The 21,984-nt window shown below is 42.5% G+C and overlaps 1 protein-coding gene across 1 annotated transcript in view; it reads right to left on the bottom strand.

Moving 5' to 3' along the window:
- The window catches only part of rev3l (REV3 like, DNA directed polymerase zeta catalytic subunit), a 53,192-nt gene that overhangs the window by 7,716 nt on the left and 23,492 nt on the right, over nt 1-21,984 (bottom strand). The window contains exons 3-22 of the mRNA XM_086018062.1: nt 21,876-21,950; nt 21,237-21,397; nt 19,716-19,857; nt 17,657-17,751; nt 17,022-17,126; nt 16,781-16,865; nt 14,777-14,910; nt 14,200-14,328; nt 13,280-13,511; nt 13,032-13,174; nt 7,722-11,382; nt 6,020-6,882; nt 5,848-5,933; nt 4,331-4,456; nt 3,438-3,630; nt 3,215-3,326; nt 3,001-3,116; nt 1,944-2,062; nt 1,686-1,804; nt 1,317-1,458 (exon numbers count right to left, since the gene is read on the bottom strand). Of these exons, the coding sequence (XP_085874188.1) occupies nt 1,317-1,458; nt 1,686-1,804; nt 1,944-2,062; nt 3,001-3,116; nt 3,215-3,326; nt 3,438-3,630; nt 4,331-4,456; nt 5,848-5,933; nt 6,020-6,882; nt 7,722-11,382; nt 13,032-13,174; nt 13,280-13,511; nt 14,200-14,328; nt 14,777-14,910; nt 16,781-16,865; nt 17,022-17,126; nt 17,657-17,751; nt 19,716-19,857; nt 21,237-21,397; nt 21,876-21,950 (6,838 nt within the window). The remainder of the gene's footprint in view (nt 1-1,316; nt 1,459-1,685; nt 1,805-1,943; nt 2,063-3,000; nt 3,117-3,214; nt 3,327-3,437; nt 3,631-4,330; nt 4,457-5,847; nt 5,934-6,019; nt 6,883-7,721; nt 11,383-13,031; nt 13,175-13,279; nt 13,512-14,199; nt 14,329-14,776; nt 14,911-16,780; nt 16,866-17,021; nt 17,127-17,656; nt 17,752-19,715; nt 19,858-21,236; nt 21,398-21,875; nt 21,951-21,984) is intronic.

The raw sequence follows: 21,984 nt of genomic DNA, 5'->3' as shown, positions 1-21,984 counted from the left end.
AGAAAGCCCTGTTTCAATTAGTGGGCTTGCATAGAACATATTCTTGAAAAAAAAAAATTGCATTGACTTCCTCTTTAAGCAGCAGGAAAATTACAGATCACATTTATGTTAGCAGTTCAGTATAATTCGTTAAACACATTTATTATTTATTACCAACAGAGCCTCAAAAAGTTTTACTTTTAATGCCCCCCCCCAAAAAATCTCCAACTGTATGTACTTTTTGTACAGTGAAATTGAAAAGAGCAGCAACCAAAATGACTTCAAAAACATCCAAGACCCATGCCAACATTACTTAAAATGATAAAGACGACAGCGACATATTTAATTAATTTGGTGTACAATTTTGGGTAATGATCACGGAAACAAATCAAAAGATTTATTGTGCTTCGAAACTGTCGCCTCATCTAACCCAATTAAGACAAGGAGGGTTGAAGGCCCGCAACCAGCTAATTCATTCATCAGGAGACGTAAGTGGCTCAAGGAAAGATGACTAAAGGCCCTGATAGACCAAACCGACGTCTGAGGTCGTTAAGCGTCGTTGCGTCTTTAAGCGCCGTCTGATTGGTGTAGCGGCCACCGTCGTAGTGTCCTAACCCGTCTGTAAGCGTCTTGGGGGCGTTGACGCATGTTGAAGCGGCGTCGCCAGTCGTGACATTTGGTCCCTCTGATTGGCTGTTAGCTAGCAAATCAGCGCGCGGAGCACCAACGTGAAGTGACAAACGCGGAAAAACAGTGAGCACGCCTCCGCTGCCTTAATCTTCTTACTAGTACAAGAGCGAGGGTTGACACTGAAAGTATTTCACAACACCGTGTCAAGAATGTGATGGTTTACTTCGCGTGGGAGTTCATCGTGAGCGAAGAATAGAGCTGAAGGCATTGTTTACGTTTTTATAATCCGCCCCCGGCCAACATCTTTCCGGTTGGAGTTTTCTAACCATGAGAAATGGTGACTACCGCCGCCGATGGTATGGAAGGGTATTACATCTTATGCATGCGCAGAAGGTACTTTAATGGTCAGCGTCGCTGTCTGTCGTTGCGGTGTATTCCTCCAGCGTGACGTGACGACAGCCGGCCGGACGCCAGAGCGGGTAAGCGTCTGTCACTGTTGGCCAGCGTCTTTTTGGTCTATGTAGGGCTTAAGAGGTGAACCCGGTCGTGATCAGACAAGCTACACATCTTTATTACAGTCAGCGAGATTGATTTGCGCTCAATGACGGCTGGTATGCCACTGTGAATTGTTATCAGTTCCCCGGAAGGCCGTATAGGATAAGCGGTAAAAAAAAAAAAAGCAATAAATGAAAGGTTTGCTCTGGTACCTGTGACCCTCGCGTGAGAACGTGGTAGAACTGGATCCCAAACACTCTGGCCAGCTCGCTGGTTTTGCCGATGATGTCCTGCTGCTGAAGAAGCCGCATGGAGCCATGCACCCGGCTCACATAATGGTCCACCATCTTCCACCTAACACACGCAGATAGCGGCTCATGCTTATCGCTCTCCAAAGGAATAGAGCACATGATCTTAAAAGGCAATATATCTGACAGTGTCAATCAAAACTGGCCATTTTGTATTTTGTTAAAGCAGATTTTCCCCCCTCGTTATGTAGGGCCGATTTATATAATGTGCTTATGGTTTGTGAGTAGAAAACGTACAAATAACCTGTCGTGCGTGCAGTGCTGAAAACAAACCTGTAGAGGTCAGTGTTGTGATCAAACCAGTCTGACAATGTGCGGGGGCTGTACAAGGGGAAGCGCTGGTGGAGCACATGAAAGGCCACATTCTCATAACTGTAGTTGTTCAGCGTCACCTGGGGGGGGGGGGGGGGGGGGGAGGCCAGGGGAGGAACATGAATGAGATCCAAACGCCAGCAGGAGGATTCACCGGGATGGAGTGCAACTGCAGTGCAGATGAGGAAAGCAAGGTAGAAAGAGGTCGGGACACCCTACCTCTGTTTTCATCACCCTCCACAGGTTGAGGAGAATGCGTCCAACGATGTTGATCTCAGTCATTGTGTCTGCTCCGTACTCATCCCTTTCTGCGGCAAAGCGGTTGTCTCTTGAGTCACCTGAGGACACACACACACACACACACAACCAATTACAGGAGGCTTTCCATTCGCCTTGTCAGCCATGACACTACCGGTATATCACGGGTTACTCGGGTGCACAGGGGAAGTGTTTGCTTGGAAAGAAATACGAGTGTACTCAACTCACGCAGCATAATGGGTGTAAAAGGGGATCCAAACATACACACACAAAAATGGTTTTCTTCTCTACAGACAGTTAATCAACAGATGGCGCTGAAGCCCCTTATAGCGAGACCATTTGAGCTGAATAGGTCACATAAAATCAACAGTAAATCATACACTCAGACTGGGTTGTATCACAATAGAAACTAAAATGAAGGTAACAAAAAATGTATGCGAAGAGATAACTGTGATGTCAGGCAAAAAACCCGCATCACAGATCTTTGAAAAAGACCTGAGATTATGTGCACCGGTTCTTAAAGCGGAACTCAACCACAACATATTTTTTTTCAAGAACATGTTCCCAGCAGGCCCACTAGTTGAAACATGGCATTCTAATTAATTTTGCGTTTGTAAAATACAAGTTAAGCAGCAAAATGGACTCCTTTTTGGCCATCTCTGGGGGCGGCCATTTTGTCTTCTGTCAACTGATAATGACATCACAACGGCTGACCTGTTTTCCGAATCTGAGCCGTGATTGGTCCTTGTGAGCAGTTGTGATGTCATTTTCAGTCGACAGAAAACAAAATAGCCGCCCCCACAGATGGCTAAAAACGAGTGCATTTTGCTGCTTAACTTATATTCCACAAACACAAAATTAATCAGAATGACGTGTTTCAACTAGTGGGCCTGCTGGGAACACATTCTTGAAAAAAATATGTTGTGGTTGAGTTGCCCTTTACCCGTTTTCTATGTGCGCATGTCTTTGGTGATGTGTTTGCTAAAATCAGCACTAAGTGAAGTCAGGTCAGTCTTACCCGGCACACGTGACAGCTGTTGACAGAGGTCAACTCCGACAACTGCAGCTCGTTGGAGAAGGTAGCCCCATGAGTGCATCTGCACCTCATACCCAAATAGGATATCGGGGTCAAACCTACAAAAAGCACAGACATTGAACTTCACCTACTGTCTATAGAGCTGAACATAACACGAGTATTTCAAAATGACAATGGCAATTGTTTTGTCAAAAACCTCCTGATGATGGCGACCAGTTCTTGAAACAGCATCGTCTCATCCGCGGCGTACTTGACCTGCAGCCCGGAGACACCTGACCTGACCAGCAGGGGCGCCGTTCCTCTGTGGCCTGCTCAATTTGTTCAAACACATTCACAAGCCTAAGTGTGGGCCAAACAACTTTGGACAACAGTCAAACGATTCAGTAGTTGGGTTGTACTATTTCAAAGTGAGCGTTCACCTTGGTCGCAAGTGCCGTGGTCTTTTTGCACCACGATTGCACCCGTCAGTTGGTGGCAGTCGACGTTCGGCAAGGGAGTATCAGAATTCAGGCAGTAGAATAAGGCACATATGGGGTCAAACTCGGGGTCGGCTTCGAGGTCACGTCGAGTTCGTGCATGAAGCTCCATACCCATCAGGGTCAGGTGCTGGAACTGACATAAAAAGATAACTCTTTCATTTTCATGTCCATAAACCAAACACTAGCGTAAAGTACGACCAAACAGCAGCTATTTTGGTTGTGACAGCACAAACTTCATAATTACAGTCAGGTTTTGATCATATAAACCTTCCAGAATCTTACCCACAAACTAACCTTCTTAATAGGAAAAAAATGACTTTTCACTCTTACAGCAGCCAGACGAAGGGCTAATTTAGAGCCCAAAATAAGATATGCATCTGTTAGTGAAACATCACGCACATTCACACTGTGACTGTTCATGAACAGGAATAATGAAGCATAGTTCATGAACCAAAGCATTTATGTGATCATTTATCCAAAAATAAGTAGATTCTTTTGAGAACAGAGGTGTTCGTGAACCGATGTTATACTGTACATAACTACAGATTCCCTAAAGAAAGCATTATTAGAGTATGATAAGAAGCGGTTTCCAACAAGCATACACAGAAAAAAAGGAAAATGTAACCCCCCGGACCCCCCAAAAATTCAGTAGTGACATTCCTTAAAGATACAGTTTCATTTATAGACCTTTAAAAATATTTTATCCAATGTTATGGGAGCGACCATGTAGCTGAAGATTGGGAGACATAATATACCCATATATTAATCACATTCCATCTAAATGTTATTTTGTTGAAATTGTGACGTGTGCGTGACAAGAAGGCATTTCTCACCTCATGCAGAGCTTTGGCTTCCTGCAAGTTTTGCAAGCTGACTTTGAAGCCATACGAGTTGGCGATGCTGGGACCTTCTATCTGAGAGTTGTCTCTTTTTGGAGCGTTAAAAGCAGCAAAATGGTTCTGTGCAAGACAAACACGAGTACAGAGCCAAAGCAATGACATTGTAGAGCAACACACACATGAAAATGTAGTGAAAATCCTTCAGGCGAGTTGCTATACAGTGGACCCCCGCATACTCGCAGTTCGGCACCAGCGTATATTAGGGGTGTAACAGTAGGCTAAATCACATTTCGGTTCGGTTCGATTTTTGGAAACTTCGGTTCGGTAGATTTTCGGTACAAAAAAACAGAACAGGTACATTTTTTAGAAAAAATAAATCAAAGCAAACCATTCAGGTGTTATTCTAAGAAATTACACCAGAATAAAAAATACACTAACAATAAAGATCTCTTAACTTTGTAAATTACTAAGACACTGAAATCTTTAAACACTCAGCAGCAACAGCCTATGACACATCTACCGGTTAAGTATTCGAGTTAAAGACAAGTTGTCATTACAGTACATTTATACACACTTTTCGTGATGAAAAAAAAAAATACATACAATAGCAGTTATAATTATTGCTAACTATATTCAAATTCTTTATAATGAAATACAGTAACTTTAAAGTCTTTATGAAATTGTATATACTTTTTAGGCATTAAATTCTTTGAATGTTGAACAGCATATTGTAATGAATTGGGTTATCTGTGTTGTGGTCGGATTTGTGTTTTGCTGAGTTGTGATGTTTCCGACGTTCATGAATGCATCGTATGGCTAAGCGAGTAGAGCAGCAGAGAACGTGCTTGCTTCCTTGTCTAAGAAACATTCGCAGTCGGATGATGCCGTGCATGGTAGACGTGCTAGCTGCAACATAGCCGCAACATTGTGCAGCAATGTCGGCACTTGTACACGTACCTTTCCCCATTGGCGATTTTAACAGGAAAGCCAGAATGTTCCCAAACAGGAGACTGCAGTGTACGGTGGGACCTTCGAGCTCTGGCTCTTTTGGGGCTCCCTCTTTTGTGCCGCCACCCTCCTCTCCCGCGTGCAACAGTCAATAGCGCCCGTGTGTAAGCTCGCGCTAATAATAAAAACTGATCAGAAACGGTACGCATGGTGGACTGAACCGAACATGCCATACCGAAACGTATTATTACACCCACGTATACCGTTACACCCCTAGTGTATATACTGTAGATACACATTCATATTTTTATACGTATATATTTAGGTTGTTCTTTTACATTTATTTTTTTTTACCCATTTTTTCATCGTTTTTGGTGGAAAATACTGAGTGTTCTGTGTTTTTCTAGAATTTTGGGGGTTGCAAATGTTGCCGGTTTAACACTCCAACCTCCAATGCATTTTAACAGGCATCAATTACATGCAGATTTGTGCTATTCGCAAGTGGGGATCCACTGTAGTGTACACTGTAAATATTGTTTGCTTGAATTGATGTTTAGTCTAACCTTTATCTGTGTGTTAAGTAACACTCTTCTCAGTGGATCTGCTTGGCTTCCCCTCCTATGCTGGATTCTCATTGCAACAGGATCTTCTACAGTGGGAACGCCAAAGGGGCACCAATGAGGAAAATACACAGCTTGAACAAAAAAGGAAATCATACACAAAATGGCTTCTTACCTTTGGATATGGGGGTGCTACACACGGGTTCCAGATGTTGGGTGCTTCTCAGATGCCTCTTTGAAAACGGTGTGCTCTGAAGGTGATCATGGTTGATCATCTCCTCTCTGTTACAGACACGGGGGCTCCGATTTCCACCGACTCTTTCCAAGGAGAGTCCAGGTGACAGTGCTTCAGGGGAGTTTTCACTCTGCCTTTTTGGGGTGAACCCATCAGTGGCTAAGCTGCTGCTGGGCGGCTGCCATGAAGGCAGCTCTAAGGACTCTGGAGAGCTGGCTTTATCATCCTCTGTTCTTCCATCATCCTCTTCAAGCTGGATCGAACCTACATCTGACATGGGACTCATTTCTGTTGAGTCACAGTGATCGCCTGGATTGCTCGCGGGAGACAATAATAGTGACAGGTTACGCTTCCTTCTAATTGGAGTTCTGAGGCCGGGTTTCCCACACAAATTGACCATGGAAGTGGAACAGCTGGGAGCAACTGATTCTGTGTTGCTCTGGTTGTGCAGATCCACCAGGTCATTCTTGACCAACTCTGCGTCTCTTATCCCCTTTCGTAAAGTCTCATACTGCTTCCTGGCTTCCAACCACAACTGCACACGTCCCCGGCTTGGTGGCAATTTGCAGGGCAGAAGGACTACCTGCTTGTCACTGGTCAAGCATGGCTCAGTCGCCGCTTGATCTTTACTTGTTTGTTCTCCCTGGGCTGGCGCAGACGGCGCAGGGGCGCTGGCATAATGTGTCATGGCTGAGAAGGCAGTCTTCCAGAAATGCAGGCCCTCTAAAGACAGTTCTCCACTGAATTCCTTCAACTCCTTGACTAGTCTGGTTCCAACCGCTAGCTTACGACCACCAACCTCCCTAAGGCGAGAAAAAAAAACAAAAACAAGTACAATAAGTTGAATACAATAAGTCAGCAAGGTCACCAGCTCTGCCTCAATTTAGTATCACTAATTTGACTAATTTTCATACTTGAAAGTTGTGTTTACTATAGCACATAACATATTTAACAAACTTATATTTAGCTAACCAACACCTGCAGGTAAAAAACAAAACAAAAGAAAACCCCACCACCATCTTTAGTTGCTGTTGAGTCGACAAAACTATGATGTAAAGCAAGTGGGATTGTTAACAAAATTCTATTAATTTTATTCGATTTAATTTTAATAAGACACTTTTATGTAAATGAGGGATGTGAAGCAACTCTGCTTCATGCACCTCCCTAGCATGGGAGCCAGAGTTCAGACATTCAGAGAGATTCTCTCATTCCCCCAAAATATTTAAAAAAAAATATATATATATATATTATTTTTTCAATTGTGGAAATGTAGGCACGTGCCCATCCCTAGGATGAACCTGGCAAATAAAACTGGTTATAGAGTCAGTCCATCCATCCATCATCCAAACCGCTTCTCCTCACAAGGGTTGCGGGCGTGCTGGAGCCTATCCCAGCTGTCTTTGGGCAGTAGGCGGGGGACACCCTGAATTGGTTGCCAGCCAATCGCAGGGCACACATAGACAAACATCCGCACTAACAATCACACCCAGGGGCAATTTAGAGTTTTCCATTTCCCCATAGGCAGTCCATATTGTACAAATACTATGATTCACAGACATGAACAATTCAATATCTTGTGATGAAATACAACATAAAAGGAAGTGCATGCTTCGGCGAGTGCAGTTGGTTGATATATTCTCACATTGGTTTTCCTGGAGCATCAGAGGGGTCACTGCAGAAGGGCTCCTGGAAAGTGGCCTCTGATATCTCCAGGTCCAGCAGAGTGCCGAGGATCTCCTCCCTGCTTGGAGGGCACATGAGGGGCTTGAGAATGTGGGCTCCTCCCCCTGGTCCACGCAGCATCTGGCTTGCCCTCACCTGAGACAGTGAGCTGACTGAGCAAGGCGAGCCACTCGGCGTGGTGGACGTCAGTCCGTCAATGGCCTCCAGGAGCTCGCCAGTGGGAGAGCCCTCATGGCTGACAAAGCAAGCAGAGCTTAATGGCAACGGTAGGACGGGCTCGCAGGCTGAAAACAGAAGCTCTTTTCCTTCACAGTCAAAGTCTTGAAAGGGGCTGAGGGTATGGGCATTGCCTGAGGATAAGTCACAATCTCTGTTCTGGAATTTGTCCGAGTCAATGAAGGTGAGGTGGTTGGACATGGACGCCCCTTGCTCAGGTCTGTCAAAGAGGTCAGGGCTGGCAGGCTTCACCTTGTGCCAGTCTGAGTCCTGTTTCAGTTCCTCCGCATAACCTGACAGTCTGTCCAGTTTCTTCTCAAAGGCCAGCGCATGAGCAGAAACTGCTTCCTGACTGGCATCACTCAAGAACTTAACTGGTAACATTTGATCAGTCAGGACAAACTGAGTGCCACTGTATGGGCTAGAGAACTCGGTCTGATCAATAGCATTGATATCAAAGGAATAGTTATGTGGGAGCTCTGGCGATAAGCTGTCTTCAATTAGATTGCAAGTGTCCATGTCTGGTTCAGACGGAGAAAGCAAGCAGCCATCTGAAACGTTGGGCAGGCTGTTGTTTGGCTTGCTTTTTCTAATCCTGCGTTTTGTTTCTTTGGGGTTGGTAGATTTGGGAGCCCTGGGTTTTCTTGGAGTGTTTGAGGCTCTTCGGGATTTGGCTTGCTTAGTCGCAGGATCAAGCGACGCTCCTTGTGTCTGACCATGCTGACTCTTTTGGTAAAGTTTCTTGAGGACAGACAAGCTGCATGGGGTCTGAGAGAGACCTGGAACCAGTCTTTGCTTAAGGTCCGACTGTCGGGAGGCTTTTGATAATGGGGTGTCTTTCCTGTTTTGCAGGAATGGTGTCTGAGACACAGAAGGTGAAATTTGGAAGTGATCCATGCAAGGCTCAACCTTTACAACTGCGGTCTGGCAACCTTGCGGTTTCATCTGTAGCGACGTGTTTTGGTTGGCCTCCATGATAGAAAGCTCACTGTTTTCTAACTTTGGTTCAACTGACTGGATTGTAGGTATACATAAAGCCTGGTCTTGGTTGTTACCTTTATTTACCAGCTTTTCAGATGAGGGTGGAAAATCCTCTGGAAAAACTACCTGTGAGATGGCTTTACTTGCATCATGATTTTTAGGGTCCACAGCCTTCTTTTTGTACGGTCGGCTAGGTCGAGGCATATTTTCAGAGGTGTGTATTCGTTCAGCTGAACCCACTGCTTTCCTGCGCTGTCTTGGAGGAGCTTTGCCGCTTAGTAAAGATTCCCGTTTTTTTACATCTCCCGCAGAACTCTTCATGTCTCTCCTTTTGGCATCTGTTGGCTTCTGAGATCTGCTCGTTTTACGCCTGTTTTGAGCTCCTTTGGTGGATGAATGTGGCATTTGTTGAGCAAAACTAAGACACGGATCATTGGAGGTGTTTATTAGTTGCTTTGAAGTCCTCGTACTCGTAAGAGAGTCTGTTGGAGACCAACAGCGAGGGGGTGTGGAATCTGTCGGGCTCTGAGCTCTATCAGAGAGGTAGCCTAATTCAAACATGACGTCAGTATAGTCGCTTTTGTTGTCATCTGCCAGTTCACAGTAACATGGTTGAGGAGGTGGTAAGGAGGGTAAACTTTGGCGCTTTTCACAGCCCTTAGTTCTTTTTACCCTTTCACTTCGTCCAACCTGAAGTTTGGAAAAGCTATCAATTGTTTTTTTATTTGAGGAGTTGACTTTAGACTTTCGTTTATATTGTTTTTTCGCCTTTGACTCAATGACAGGAAATTCAACTGCAGTTGACTTTGGCACCTTTGGCCAGAAATCTTTTAGGGGGGCTAGTTTATTGTACTGATCCAGCTTGTCTTTTGTCAGCGTTACCCTCTGCTCTTCTGCATCGACTTTGCACATTTTCACCAACATATTTTTCTCTCCTTTAAACCTGTTAATAATAATGTACTTGATGATGATCGGGGGTTCCTTCTTACGTCGTTTCTGGTATTTTAGCTCCTGGCCACTGCGGACATTGCAACCTTTGAGACGTTCTTTTACAGTTACTGTGTTTTTTTTAGACCGGGTGGCACCTGAGTATTCGCCATCACTGTCATAAAGCATTTTCCGTTTGGTCCTCAGAGTGTATTTACTACCAGGCAGGGATGAGGCTTTTGTACAAGTTACTTTAGTTGCTAAATCTTGGAGGAGGCTTAGACTGTCTTCTGATGTATCTTTAGCTTCCTCTGAGAAACCTGGAGCAATGGCAGAGCACACTGGAAGTAATTCTGACAGTTTAATGACAGGTTTCTCTCCAACCTCTGGCTCATCTTTTGTGAGTGACTTTTCCCGCTCATCCAAAATAGACTCTGGCTTCACTGAATTATCCTCACAAACTAGCATTTCTGTGTCCCCAATCCCCGGATGATCAGGAGTGACAGAGGTACAACCGATGCTAACCTGGCTGTCAGAGGCACAGCTTTCATCAATGTTTAATTTGTCCGTCGGTCCTGACAATCTTTTCTTATTTAATTTTAGCCTTGACCTGCGATTCTGGGTTTGTTCTAGTTTGCTGCATGAATCTGGCAGCTTTTTGCTTAAAGATTTCTTCCTGTTTAGGCAGTTGGAGAGAATTACACTTGGGAAGAACTTGTAGTGTGCTTCCTGTTGCGCTACAATAGTCTTTTCTGTTTTATTTTCCTGATAATCCTCATACCTGATTTTGAGCTCACCAACATCTCCCTCTTCACCATCTTTACTCATCTCCCCTTCCTGAGGGTTAAGAAACACCTCACTTTCAAGAGTTGGAGGTGCCGAGGAAATACTCCTTAGGAGGGGGCTATGTCGATCCAGCTGGCTCAGGTCAAGGTCTGTCTTGGTTGAGCAGTTTCTCAGCTCTGAGTAACAGAGGGAAAAGGCCCTGTGGTTCTGAAGGATGGACAAACAGTTTGTTTCTACGTTTTTCATGCTCTTTCTTCTTTTTGTCACCTTATTATTGTTGAATTGGAAACTTTCAAGATCGGCTCTATCCAAAGCTAAAGATGCTTTCTTGTCATAGCTGTACAGGGGGTGAATGTCCTCTTTGTCTACACAGATGGCAGATACCTCCGGTTGACTGATTGTTTTGCAGGGAATAGGGTGCTTGACTGGTGGGATGTAAGGAATTTTTTTATTCACTTTTAAGCCTGTTGAACATTCACTACTGCTGTCCTGACTGCTTTTCGACTGAAAGTGCTTGTCAAGTGGTTGCTCCTTGTCCAACACATGAACTGGGCTGTGCTCTGGATGTTTACCCTCTAGAAAGATCTTGGCTGAGGATGGGGGTTCAAGGTGGATACTCTCTCCTGGGATATGAGTTCTTTTCATTATAATCTTCTCTGTGACTATAAGGGAAGACTGGGTTCTGGAGCCACTGTCCGTTAAGGATGAGTCTAGGATTACAGACAGACAGATAGAAGTCAATTTAAAAAAGTTCCTTAACTCCCAAACATTAAGTAACAAATCATTTGTATTTCTTTGTGAATGACCATTCAAATGAAAAAGAGCTATTTCAAAATAGCATAATTGATAGAGTAGACACAAACATACCATCTCGGAGTTATGACATTTTTGCTACAAGCTGCTAACATGAGCTTAAAGCTGAGAGCTCAGAATTAGGTGGTACAGTAGACATAAAATAGCAGAACTTGCGGGATGTGCATGTAACCCCTGAAAATGTTTACCAAATGCCCACCAAGATGGCAACTATTTAATGTTTATGATTCAGTTAAATTTAAGATTGCAGCCAAGTTGAATCATGCACCTTTCCAAAAAAATATTTTTTTAGGGCTACAACTAACAGTTAGTTTAATAATGGATTAATATGTTGAGTCATTGATTTCAAAATGTGTTTATTTCCATCCCTTTACTTAAAAACAGGACATTATTTCAAATAGACAATGCCGAAAATGCACAAACAACTGAGTATTCAGTTACTGGTTTGGACCGCAACGTGTCAGAAAATAGGGAAAAATGTTGATCATTCTTTTCCACAGTAAAGGCAAATGTAATATTTTACTTTGATTCAACACAAAGATAAACAGATAATCTATTTCCATGGAGCACTACAGAAATCAGAGAAAATTTACTGTAGAGGAGAAATTGAAATTCCAAGGACTTGGACAATTTTGAATTAGAAACGGTATTTTAATGATTGCCGTAATCCGTGATCAAAAATAATTAGCGATTAATTTGATAATCGATTCGTTGTCAACTAATCGATGCAGCATTTATTTTTTCAATGCAGTTATAATGGGGGTCAATTATAGGCAGTTTTTTGCTGTTCGTGGGCTCCCTGGTCCCTATCCCCCACAGTAATCCATTGCAACCTCAGAACTAAATCGCCTTTGCGGCTGGCCAGGAGCGAATGGCGAGGCTCCCAGCTGATGTGTCCAGTTTGTGAACCAAAGCAATATTTGTCCAAGAATTATGTTCATGGACCGATTTGCTAATGAAGAGGGGTGTTGGTGAACAGACATTCCACTTTTTAGTTTGCCGTATAACTTCCACAGCTGATTTGGTTGTTGTGGTTGTTGCCCATGTGTCTTTATCATTCTGTTATTAAGCCAATGCAGTGCTCAAATAAAACAGTAAAAGCGCTATTGGGCTACATTCCAGCCTCAGTGTTATTGTGCAAGCACTGCAATATGTAATTATGTCAGTTACATATGGATTGAAAAGTGAGTGTTGTGGCAATGCTGCTGAGTCATTTGTTGCCAAAGATGAGCAGTTGAGGAGAGCTTTGCTTAGCCTGACTGTACAAGGTCATCTGCTTAACTAGCAAAACAAGTTTTTATTCTGCCCTTCAGTGGTAATGGTCTTTACTTGAAAAACAATTGTCTACCATCGAGATACTTAGAGAGATTTTGTACTTTTTCACGTCATTCACCCAGTAACACAATGATTAATGGAATATTTAACAATATATTCCATGACGGGAAAGGAACAGCTCATTCACTCGCTGGCGATGTAACAACGGGAGCAACTGGCGGTTCAGTATTTTACACAGTCGACCCCAAAGCAAACACTTTGGATGTCTTACCACTGCTCTCATCTGCTGCCCCGTCAAGCTGGGGGATGGACAAGTTAGCGAATAAAGAATTATTAGCGCTCCACTCCATGTCGTCGTCAGAGGAATCCTGATGTTCGTCACTGAAGCTGTCCTGTGCCTCCTTTACACCAGACCTGCACATACCAGGACTACAGATTAAGCCGCACAAAAATGCTGTGGACAAACATCATGTATTGTAGATCAATGAAGCAAGGAATAGCGTCACTGCAAAAACCGACCTTGGTAAAGACGAGCTTTCAAGAGGCTCGCTGTCCCATCGTTGTGACATTGTCACGCTGAGCTGTGCCTCTTCCTTGTCTAACTCAGGCCTTGCCTCCTCATCGTCACTGTTGTAGTGACAGCATTTTGTACCTGGAAGGGACTGGGACTGTGAACTGTGCAGACCGGCAGTCCTGCAGTCATCCGCCAAGCCTGCCAGCAAATCAATCATGGCGCGGTCTTGGCTGCTGTCTGCATGGATAACAAAAAGACAATTACATTTATTACGTTCAAGAAATTCCTTTCATAAAGCTGTGCACTGTACAGCATTTGAAATATGAGGAAACAGCTTGAAGTGTCAGAGTCACAAGATAATAGAAAAAGCATCAGGAGAGGTTATTGTGCTGCAGAAAGTGTGTGTGAAAGGAAAAAAGATCAACTTCTGATCGCACAGTATAGAAAGTTACCTAAGCTAAGAAGAACCTAAGATAAATTCTCACTTTTTCTGTATTTTTTTTTTTGTAGCTGTTCATCTTATGCGAATGTAATCACGGCCTTTCCACATAGTGCACTCGTACCGTAGGATCAAAAAAATGGTCAACTTCGATTGATGAAAAAGATATTGTCACAGCTATAGTGTAGCATCTGGTTAAGTTCCCTTTCAATATATTGGCACGAAAAGCACAATTTTTGTACGACCTTAGTACAACTAGCATGAGGACAAGACTCAAGCAAAGCTAAATTATGCTTTCACTTTGATTAGTTAGTTTAGCATGAAGACAGGTTAAGGAGAAAAAAAATGCATCTTGCCAAAAGCAACAAACCAATATGCAAAGTGGCAGCAACTGCAAGACCTATATCAGTGTATAATATGAAAACAAAATGATTCAACAAGTAAATGTTACTTTGGGACAATCTACTGTATGTGTTCTTTCCGTACCTAATAAAGGTGAGTGGTTGGACGTCTGAGAGGGCTGTAGGAAACTCTGACTGTTCTCCAGGAGACATAAAATGGCCTCCTCATCAACAACAGCCTCCTCTGGGATTTTGCCGCCACTGCTGACAAATTCTAGGTAAACAGATGAAAGTCCGTTAGCACCTCAAAAGCAAGCAACATCACAAAGCAAGGGGAGCTCCAGATGAAGTCACAATAAGATCTAAATAACTGGGAATTGCTGCAAAAAAAAAAAAAAAAAATCAAATGTGGGAGTGAGTTCAACATTTATGTGTCAAAATCTCACATACTGTTATCATGTTAGAGTTAATGGGAATTGTCTCTTCTATTCAGTTTTACAACAAGCTTATGTGAAGGTGCGCTTAGACCTGACATAAGTTTCGAAGCATCCACAATGGCTGGTAAACACACTTTGGCATTGTTAAACAGCTGGAGGTCATGAATATCTTCGAAAAGCAACGACTGTGCTAGACCTTGCGACTAACCTTCTTTCACAATGCACTCTTTAAAACACAAACGCATTTTATTTTTCAAAAAAGGGTCAATGTTGATTCATCTTGACCTGGCTCAGAGTCCCTGTGCACGTCCACAGCTGAAGCAGGTGTGCACTGCGCTTCCTCTGGTGTCAGATGGAGAGACGAATGGATGGTGAGATCACTCAAAGCCTCGCGATCACTAACAGGGGATGCCGGTGTCCTGAATAGAAAGGGAATAGCCGATTAGTGCATCTTTTGTGAGTATCAAAGAAGACACAGAAATAGCATCAGAAGTCCTGTAGGAAAGGACAAAATAGGGACACGTTCTGGAAGTGTTGATGCTACGGCTGCTGGATTATGAAAAAAAAAATATGAATCATGATTATTTTGGTAATGACTGAAATCACGATCATTCAAACGATCATTTATTTTTTGGTACAAGAAAATGTTTAAACTTAAAAAATATAAAGACAAATACTGTAAATGTAAACAAAATGTATGAAATTAGTTACTATAAAATAAAAAAGGGTGCAAATGTATATATTGATGTATGATTTCCTTGTGTAAACAGTGCGTTGAAATAAATGAATATTAATTGTTTTTTTTGTAATCGCGGAGTGTAATAATCGTAATTGTAATGGAATTTGGATTCATTGCAGAGCCCTAGTTCATGCAGTCACATTTTAGGTCTTGCAGTGGTGTGTAACTCTAAGTCTGGAGAGGAAGTGGGCCATGTCTTGTCTCGGAATTGTGTGCACCTTAAGCGGTGCCCGACTAGCTTTGTGTTGGAGATGCAATATGAATGGAACATGGGCCAGCAATGGCATGACAAGGAATCCGTTAGTTCGATTTTACTTGAGACTCATTGTCATTCCAAGTGCTGGCAAACCTCATGAGAAAAGGGCTCCGGAGAGTGAGTGCGTGGGCCGCTGTCTGGCTGTCTTAATTAGTCTGCTTAACGACTTTAAAAAGTGCCAAGGGAGGAAGTCTGCCAGGAGTCAAGAGAGTACTGCGGTGATTAACATGTTCTGCTATCAAGCCACACCCCTTTCCATTAATTTTGCTGGGCCAATCACTTTTCACCAGTAAAGCAATGATGTAACAATGATGCTCCACCCTCCAGTTGACGTACGTCGCCATCCTCTGGGGCTCCCGATATATATTGTGCATATAATCACCAGCTGTATCACGGATCTAATTTTCTATCAGTAAATTCAGGCTATATCGCAGAAATCTGTGGTTTATAGCAATCCTTTTGTTTTTTTTTACGGGCATGATATGCTCCACGGTCAGCCGGAGGACTCCAAAAATAAACACACATGACAAGGTGGCTGTGAGAGTGGGGGATCAATGTTTACTGAAAGCGCTTGATATGTATGTTTTCGCCAGCGCCATCTTGGGCATCTTATCTCGTGTACAAGGATGGCCATTTCCCTAGAACAGGGGTCACCAACTCCGGTTGTCGAGGGCACCTGTCCTGCAGGTTTTCAATCTCTCCCTGCTGGAGATCGGATCAGGATCGTTATCAGGCTTCCCAAGAGCTTGCTGATGTGCTGATCATTGTAACAGGTGTGTTACAGCAGGGAGAGATTGAAAACCTGCAGGACAGGTGCCCTCGAGGACCGGAGTTGGTGACCCCTGCCCTAGAGAGACAACCCTTGAGGCCAACATGTCTCGTACCACGGTGGTTGCTCAAGCCCTCATCTATTTTATTTTTTGAAAACATTTTTCATATGATGTCACTGAATTTCAGCTATGGTGCGTCTGGAAGGTGATGAAGGAGTTTGTGCCATGAAGTTTGGGGCCATAGCAAAACTGAAGATGCACATAACTCAAGAACACCCGCATAGGATGGGGTAGGTTATTCCTGAATTTATTTTCTACTGTTCATCCTGCTACGGTCACAGATGATTTATTCAAGCCTATCCCAGGTTTCTTTTTGTAATGGGTGAGGTACACAATGGACAGGTTGCCAGTCAATTGCAAGGCATAGGTTAGGTGGTTAAATGGATATAATCATGTACTTGGTTTCTCTACAATAAATGGCTAACTAGTGATGAAGACTGATGAAAGGGAAAGGTGCAACTTACACATCAAAGTCATTTTGCTTCAGAATCTCCTTGAATCTTTTCATGAAGATTTGCTCACTCTCAGTTGAAGTGACGAATGCACGGTCTGGGAAACGTAGGAAAGACAAAAGTCAAATGTTTTTCCACAGCTCATATTCTTAAATCAGACACAAAGTCAATTTTGGTCAAATGCTGGAAAACTCGCAAAGGTTTATCAAGAAACCGGTTTTATTTCAAACTTTTCTGCTAACAACTTGCTGACCTTGCGACTCTGGGGTTTCAATCTGAGAGTCCTTGTTTTTTTCTCTCCTCCGCTGCTTCTCATCCTCCCAGATTGCTTGTAGGCCGGGGTTCCTTCCAATTTGATCTGAGCAAATGACAGCACACCGGCGATCACAGTCAGGAACAAAAAACATGAACTTTCACCCCAAGCAAAACATTTCTGTTTTTCAGAGAAAAGGCAGCACAGCCATGTTGGCATTACTGCCTCATCTCGGGCTTTCTGGGAGTATATTACGTGTTCGCCTTGTGATTGCACGACTTCTGAAGACTCAATTACAAGTCGACTAATGATCAGTCTCGGGTGGCTCTTAGGTTTCATCTTCTCTATGTCCCTGAACAAGATAAATAATAGAAAACGGTTGGGTGGGGAAAAAGTAAGTCAGACAAGAACTATTTGACAATATTTTGGGTGCGGTTTATGCTTCTGTGCTCAGCTGGGTTTAAATCATTAAAAGACTTACAGTACGGACACTTTCAGCATAACACTTAGCAGGGGAGACTGGAGGCGTAGGCATGTTTTTAAATATCCGAAGGGACGACCACTAGAGCCTTGAACTTAGGGAAAAGGGCAATTTTAAGGCAAAGAGCACTTTTGATGTTCCTGAGCATCCTTACTGTCAATCTCGAGACGGTTGAGGACATCTACAGCGACAGCATCAACTTCCAGCTCGCAGGTGCTCGCCCTCTCCACCTCCTCCAGGACTAGGGAGCTGCAGACAAACAGACACAACATAAGACCCTGAAAATCCATTTTTATAAGTCTCAAATACAACAGACATATAGTAGATATTTTATTTACACCGAGTTTATAGATGCTTCTTTCTCTTATATTCCCAAACGTGCATGGTAGGCTTAGTGAACGCTAAATGGTCTATATGGTCTAAGTCAGGTAGGTTAGATAGCCTCAGCACATCCACGACTCCAAGGCCCGCCACACACAGATTGACGCAGCCAAATGCCATTCGAGTGAACCATTGCCAAAAAATTACAGTTGGAAGCTTAAACCAATGCCTCAAGCAGAAATTACATTTTCAATGTTCAGAAAAAGTCCAAGGCAACAAAATTAAAAAAAACTACCCAAAATAAACATCCTAAATAAGCACAACAACTTTAAATCCTGAATTTAAGATTTCTCAAATGTTAAAATAGCCCTTGACGTAGGGCTGTGCAATTAATCGAAATTCAATTACCATTTTGATTATTACACTCCACAATTACAAAATTGGCATTATCGTAAAAAAACAATTATTAATACTAATTTGGAGTTGTTTTGAGGCATGCGCACACGAGTTACTCCGCCGCGCCACCCTCTCCAAGCTGGCTACAAGCCAGCCAGCCCGCACCTTGCACCCAGCAAGTCACACTGCACACGCTCCTACTCAACGTTTTAAGAGAGTAACAGACCTAAAAATGGCAAAAGACCCGCCACAGGAACAACTTGTAAACAAGCAAGGCAAGTCGAAATCGCTTATTTGGTTACATTTTGGGTTTGCCGTGGAAGACGGCGAGCAAAGACGTATAAAGTACAAGTTGTCTCTGCATCCACCGGCAACACAACGAATCTATTCAACCATCGTTTGGTTTACGATAATGAGAACACCGAGTTGGATTTGGCGTCGTCCGCAACGCAAATCTCAGTCGTTGAAACCAAAAATAGAAAACATGCTAAACATTATTACTGTGACTTAAGTTAAATTTCTTGTGTAGTCTATAATATTAAGTCAAATTTTTTTGTGTTCATTTTTGCTTCAAATTGCTTCAAATGCAATTTGCAAACATATTATTGGTCATTACATTGTAATACAGTTTATATATGTGTCATCATGTGTCATCTTCCCAACCGCTTATCCTATACAGGATCACGGGGAGGTGCTGGAGCCTATCCCAGCCGTCAACGGGCGAAGGCAGACTACACCCCGAACTGGTCGCCAGCCAGTCGCAGGGCACACACAGACATCGCCACTGAGCGGGAATCGATAGTTTATATACGGCCGACTGTAATTTAGAAGTATTGTATAGATTACGTACTGGTATGTAACAGTCAACATTTACATTGACCCAATCAGCATATTAAATCTATAATTTATCAGAAGCAAATTACTTTAACTTTGTTTACTATGTGTAAATATTACTTCAAAAACAAAACAAAAAAGGCTCCAGACAAAGATCTAAATGTATAGATAAATAGCATGTCTGTTATTCTGTCAAAATTGGCATTTTACTCCAAGCAGTTTACTACTTTGGCAATTTATAAGTGCATAGCAAGTTAACTTGTTTGTTTATACAAAGAAACCACACAATTTATACATTTGCACTTTAGTTAAAAAAAATAATTTAAAAAATTAATAAATGTTGTTGGGTCCAAAACGAACTTAAATTATTATAGTGTTTCAAAGAATATTGTCTTAATATTTTTTACATGTTCAAACCTGTTCTTGTTTTGTAGCAAAAAATAATCGTTTGAATAATCGTGAGTTCAAATATTACCAAAATAATGGTGATTCATATTTTTTTCATAATCGAGCAGCCCTACCATGACGTGGTAAATTTAAATAGCCAAATTCAACCCAATATAAAGAAACAAATAAATCTCACATGGTGGTGGTTCCTAAACAGAATCTAAATCCCTTAGAGACGTATTTCTCAAGCAGACGCATGGTTAGGGAGGACTCACCAGGGAATGGCATTCTCCTCCCAGCGGACAAAGGTACCCCCGAGGGTGCTGTCATTGAGTTTGGACGTACACGGGCTCTTCCAGGGACTGTTGCCGGAATGAGTGACGGGGGTCTGCTGGTCCGGGTCAGTCGGCGCATCCACTGAAAGTTAAGCAAGTTTGACATTTATTTAGGGTTAATCAGACGCACTCCAAGGCTACGTTCACACTGGAGGATGTGATGCCCCTTTGGATTTTTTGTTCAATCCAATCTTTTTAGGTACTCATTTCAAAAGCAAATGTGACTTGCGCATGCGCACAAAGCACGACGTGGGCTTTTGATGACGTATAGGTCGGATGTCTGCGGAGGAGCGTTCATATTGCAGATGCACGCACACACACATTAATATTCGATTTACATACACAAAAGAGGCTCGGGTCGGATTGGAAAAAATCTCAATTGTACTGTTCATGTTGCTTGGAGAAAAAAAAAAAAATCAGCTAATGGGACAAGAGTGATTTTTTTTTAACAGAACTTTATTGACGTCAAAGGTGTCATTCTCTACCTTAGCTTGCTGTAAACGCTGACTAAGATGGTACAACGAGAAGACTAATGAACAAAAATGTTGGCACGAGTTTCAGACAAAGAGGCCCAAGTTAGGCTTCCTATTCAACCCGTAACAACCCATTGTCAGAGACGGTGCCCATCCAACCATTTTACCACAGATACTGAATCATTTCAAAAGGCCTGTGGCAAGAGGCAATAACACAGGTGAAGTAATATACCCATGGAAAGTTAGGCCAAGAAAGTCTGATAAACAGAAATTTAAAGCAGACCTTGGACCTGACTTACAGTAATTGCTATTTGGAAATGAGTGAGTGAATAGCAATGTCCTTGGACATTAATAGATTAAAGTAAATTTCTTCTGAATCTATCAAGAAAATGTAATAAATCATAAAAAAGCACAGGGAAACAAGAACCTGATCTGTTTGGATAATAGCACGTGAACATGCTAAAAGGGATTTTCCATGTCCAGTTCAAATTGTTGCCATATGTGTATTAATCTAGTTCGGATTTGAATGAAACGCAGTTTGGCAATTACAGCATCTGACCGTGCATACACATATTATTTTTATATCAGGATACAATTGAAAGAACTGTTTCCTTCAAAGTTTTTACAATTTCACTCAACAACACAAGGTTACGGACATGTTTAAGTCAAGTTTATTTGTAATGGTCCTTAATCACAAAAGTGTCTCAAAGGGCTTCACAAGGCCACAGTTGACAAATATTAGTGACTAAATTCTGCTTTGCTCATTTGTGTCCGAAAGCTGATGTGTCAGTGAAAGCAGGCCACTTATTTCACTTTGGGAATGATTTGAGACAATGAGATGTGTGTCTGAAACAAAGCAAGGCATTTTTTCCTTTCTGTTCAAGCAACACTATAAAGGTCCATCCATTCATTTTCTGAACTGCTTATCCACATTTGGGGAAAAAAAAAAAAAAACACACACACAAACATTCTGACCTTTGACCCTTACCTTTGTTTTTGCGCCCACGGAACTTAACTGCTGCAAGGTTAAGCAGGTTCATGCCATACAGGTTGTAGTCGATGAAAAGCTGCAGCAGGTAGGGGATATGGCCCTCGTGGGGCTGGTAGATCTTGTTCATCACCGCTCCGCTTTGCAACAGCTCACAAACCCTGCCAGAAACACAACGTTGGAGTCAAAACAGGACACCATTATGGCGACAATTACGTAAGCGTGATTTCAAATACTGCGTGCAAAAATGAGTTCCGCCTGTATGTAATGTGAAATGCCGCGTACAAAAGCATGTTTTGGCAGTTCCAAAATGTCCAGGCGTGGTAATTGTGCCACGATTTTTTACCAATCAGGAGTCAGACAGTAGGGCCAATTCTGAATGGTTGTTTACTATACAATGGTAACTAAGAGGTGGGGAGAAATCGAAAGAAAAAAAAAAAAAAAATCAACTGCAAGTGTCTCAAGGGACAATAACGATAAACTAAACAAATATATTTGGAAAAATACATATTTTAATTATCACTACAAGGGAATAATCAATTCTTATAATTCAAATGTACTGGCAAGAGTGGGGGGGAAAGGTGTTTTGCTCCCAATACAATCCAAGGTATTCACCTTTCACTTGGCCTGTTATCTTACCTTTTGACCATCTGAGGATTGTACAAATAGATCTTCATAAAGTGCTTCTCCTTGGAATGGTAACCATAGAAAGGCCTGGAAGACAGCATATTCCAAATCTAAGGTAAGA

This window comes from Filicampus tigris, chromosome 20, assembly GCF_054856515.1.
Source record: "Filicampus tigris isolate MCC_2025a chromosome 20, RoL_Ftig_1.0, whole genome shotgun sequence".
NCBI classification, from domain to species: Eukaryota; Metazoa; Chordata; class Actinopteri; order Syngnathiformes; family Syngnathidae; genus Filicampus; species Filicampus tigris.
Note: the sequence above shows the minus strand (reverse complement) of the source record. Positions and strands in the feature narration are given on the sequence as shown.